At 34.7% G+C, this 3,231-nt stretch overlaps 1 protein-coding gene across 1 annotated transcript; it reads left to right on the top strand.

Moving 5' to 3' along the window:
• Positions 1–1,892: 1,892 nt before the first annotated feature.
• Positions 1,893–2,655, top strand: LOC112680583. The gene is made up of 3 exons (XM_025550731.1): positions 1,893–2,255; positions 2,322–2,484; positions 2,543–2,655. Exons 1-3 carry the CDS (start codon positions 1,984–1,986, stop codon positions 2,567–2,569), a joined length of 462 nt encoding a protein of 153 aa, XP_025406516.1. The 5' UTR covers positions 1,893–1,983; the 3' UTR covers positions 2,570–2,655.
• Positions 2,656–3,231: the final 576 nt, after the last annotated feature.

Genomic DNA, 3,231 nt, shown 5'->3' with positions numbered 1-3,231 from the left:
AATCGATACCACCACCCCCCCGCACTAGCGACCTTTTATCGCTACTCCGAGCACCGGTCGTCGGAACATTGCGGTGCAAGTCAGTCGTCGGCGTTTCTTTTTCCTGGCTGTGTGGTCGTCGGCGCTCTGGGTCCGGTGTACCATCATTGTTGCCATTTTGGCGTGCGACGTTCCGTTGTTGTCGCTATGGTGGCCATTGGCGTACGACGTTTTGTTGTTGCGGCTGTTGTTGCCACTGTCGTTGCTGTTGACGTGCGACGGTTTTCGACGTCCAGTTCACGTGGCTGTTGGTGCCGCTGTTGCTGCCGTGGACCATTGGAGTTGTGTGGGCTGTGGTTGATGGTGGTGTGAGTCGGCGTCGGTGAGAATACAACGTGCTGTCCGTGCACTGGAGCAATGTCAGGTTCATTTATTGGTTTATATCATTATTTTAATTCTGGTCGTATTGTCCTTTATGTACAGTAGTCACTCGATAATTCGAAATTCGGGGGACCGAGTTAAAAATTCGATTTATAGAGGTTTTCGATTTACCGAGTGTTCGAATAATCGAAGGAAAAAAAATTAATAAATAAAATACATTGTACGATATATACATATATATATATATAACGTTTATTTTGACATTAACTTATCATAAATATAATTATGTACATTTTAAAATTTTTAATTGATATTTATTTATTACACATACATAGTATTATATTTTATATACATATTACATATTAAAGAAATCTGTTTTTTTTTTTTGTGAAAAATTGTTGGTCGCAATCTGGTCCATAGCATTGTCTAACTTAATAATAGCATTAAAAATTGTATCGCATCTTTTTTCGTCCATTTCAGATTGTTCAAAAAATTGACGTAATCCTGACATAAACAATTTTGCTTCTTTTAACGATATGACAGGAACCTCCGCCTCCTCTTCCTCGTCATCATTGTCAGAATTGTGCTGATTGACTGAAGTGGATTGAATAATTTCCTCGTCAGTAAAAGTACCAGCAGTTGCGACATTATCGTCAAAGTGAACAAATTCTTCAAATGATACGGGAACTTCTAGTCTGTTCCATGTGCTAAGCAGAACTTCAACCTCCTCACTTTGAACAGGAATACCTTCACCAATTTTCTGTCCATCCTTAATAAAACCACAAGTTCTGAAGCAATTCACGATGGCTTGTGCACTAACATTTTCCCATGCTTTGAGTACCATTTTCATAGCAGTGAGTATAGAAATTTTACATGGAACATCACCCATGCACGCCAACACTTCTCGAACAATTTCCTTTCGATACATCATTTTAAAAATTTTTATTATTCCTTGGTCTAGTGGTTGGAAAGTTGATGTAGTGTTGGGAGGTAAAAAATTAATTTTTATATTTTCAAGATGAGGAATATTATTGTGTGAAATTCGAATTATAGAGATTCGTGAAAAAAAAATTCGAATTGTAGAGTGTGCCTCACCGACAGACATTTCGAATTATCGAGGGGACCGGAATACATGTATTTTTTTCTAATTATAGAGGTTTTCTCATGGGACTTAGCGTTTAGTTCGATTTATGGAGTTTTTCGAATTATCGAGGTTCGAATTATCGAGTGACTACTGTATATTATTTTTAGTTAGCGGGCGCCCCAATCAAATATGTAACCAATCAATATGTACTTTGTATACCTTGAATTTATAGTTGTATTTGTTTATTTCAATAACACGGCGGTGCTGCTGGCTTGCCGTCATTATATGTATACGGTGTGTTATTTTATTTATTCACCATATGCGGCATATATTGTAAATTGGTCACCTTGTCCTGTCCCGTTTAATTATTATAGTTCATAAGAATAAGAAGCCAAACAACGAAAGCAGACAAGGGTTAATTCCCACGTAAAAGGAGGCTGTCTGCGTTGGTAAGTTTTTTTTTTTTATCCTCTTTTTACACAAACACTGGATCTTCTCACTATAACTATAAAGGGTCAAATAGTATAATATTACTGGCAATGTGTGATGCCAGTTACAACTTTGTATTAGTAGATATTGGTGCAGCTGGTAGATGTAGCGATGGTGGTGTATTTTCAAGCTCAGAAATGGGCAAAAGTTTTATTAACAATATATTAAATGTACCTACTGAAAAAGAAATAGGTCAATATGGTCTAATTCCATTTTATGCAGTAGCTGACGAAGCATTTCCTCTGCTAAAGAACCTAATACGCCCTTTCCCAGGAAGAGGTAAAAGAAAATTACCATTAGATGAATCAATTTTCAACTATAGGTTGGTTTTATCTATTAAACAAATTTTAAAATTAATGTAGATAACTAAAATATTTTTTCAACACAGGCTATCCAGAAGTAGACGTACCATTGAGAATACGTTTGGTATTATGGCATCTAAATGGCGTATTTTAAGAAGGCCTATAATTGCTGGAGAAAAAACCGTGAATGCAATTACAAAAGCTGTTGTTGTATTGCATAACTTTGTAAAAATGTCAGAAAAAATGCTAGTAATTATTTAATAAAATAAAATAAATTTTTTAACTAACATTATGACACATTTTATAGAAGTTCGATATTACAGTAGCCCATTAGATGTTGAACTTATTCAAAGGGAACAATGGAGGTCACAAGAAATGGGAGCTTTAGCCAGCGTCCATCAATTAGGAACCAATACTTAATCGACAGACGCCAAAATAATAAGAAATAAATTAAAAAATTATTTTTCAACAGAAGGAGCAATTGCATTCCAATATGAAAATATATGAATACCTACAATTAATTGAATAAAAAATTTATTTGAACAACGAAATCTTAACATCTTAAAATGATTTAAATTATAACAAAAAAAACAACATTATCTCACATAATTATATAAGACTTAAGTAGCATAGATTCCATTTGGATTCCATAATGACTAAGCCGTCGCCGTGTAAAAACTAAAAAAATAAAAGTAAAAAAGTGTACTGTGCACAAGTAAAATAAGATTGTGATAACTGATAACTGTCAATTAACTGATGATATGAAACATGTTATCAAAAACTTGTAACAAGTACACCATAGAGTAATATAGAGAGGGCATAGTCTATACTGTACGTATTAAGAAAGTGAAGCCGGGCAGTAATAATAGTACTCACTTACCGAAACTATTGGTCGCGAGGTAGCGTGCATGTTCTAACCCCAGATTTATATTTTGTACATTTTTTATTTAACATTTTATTATCAACAACGGTTTTATGATTGAGCATTCTCATTCC

Source organism: Sipha flava, unplaced genomic scaffold, assembly GCF_003268045.1.
Source record: "Sipha flava isolate LNK unplaced genomic scaffold, YSA_version1 17813_pilon_pilon, whole genome shotgun sequence".
NCBI classification, from domain to species: Eukaryota; Metazoa; Arthropoda; class Insecta; order Hemiptera; family Aphididae; genus Sipha; species Sipha flava.
The sequence above is the reverse complement of the archived record's forward strand: the minus strand, read 5'-3'. Positions and strand labels throughout refer to the sequence as shown.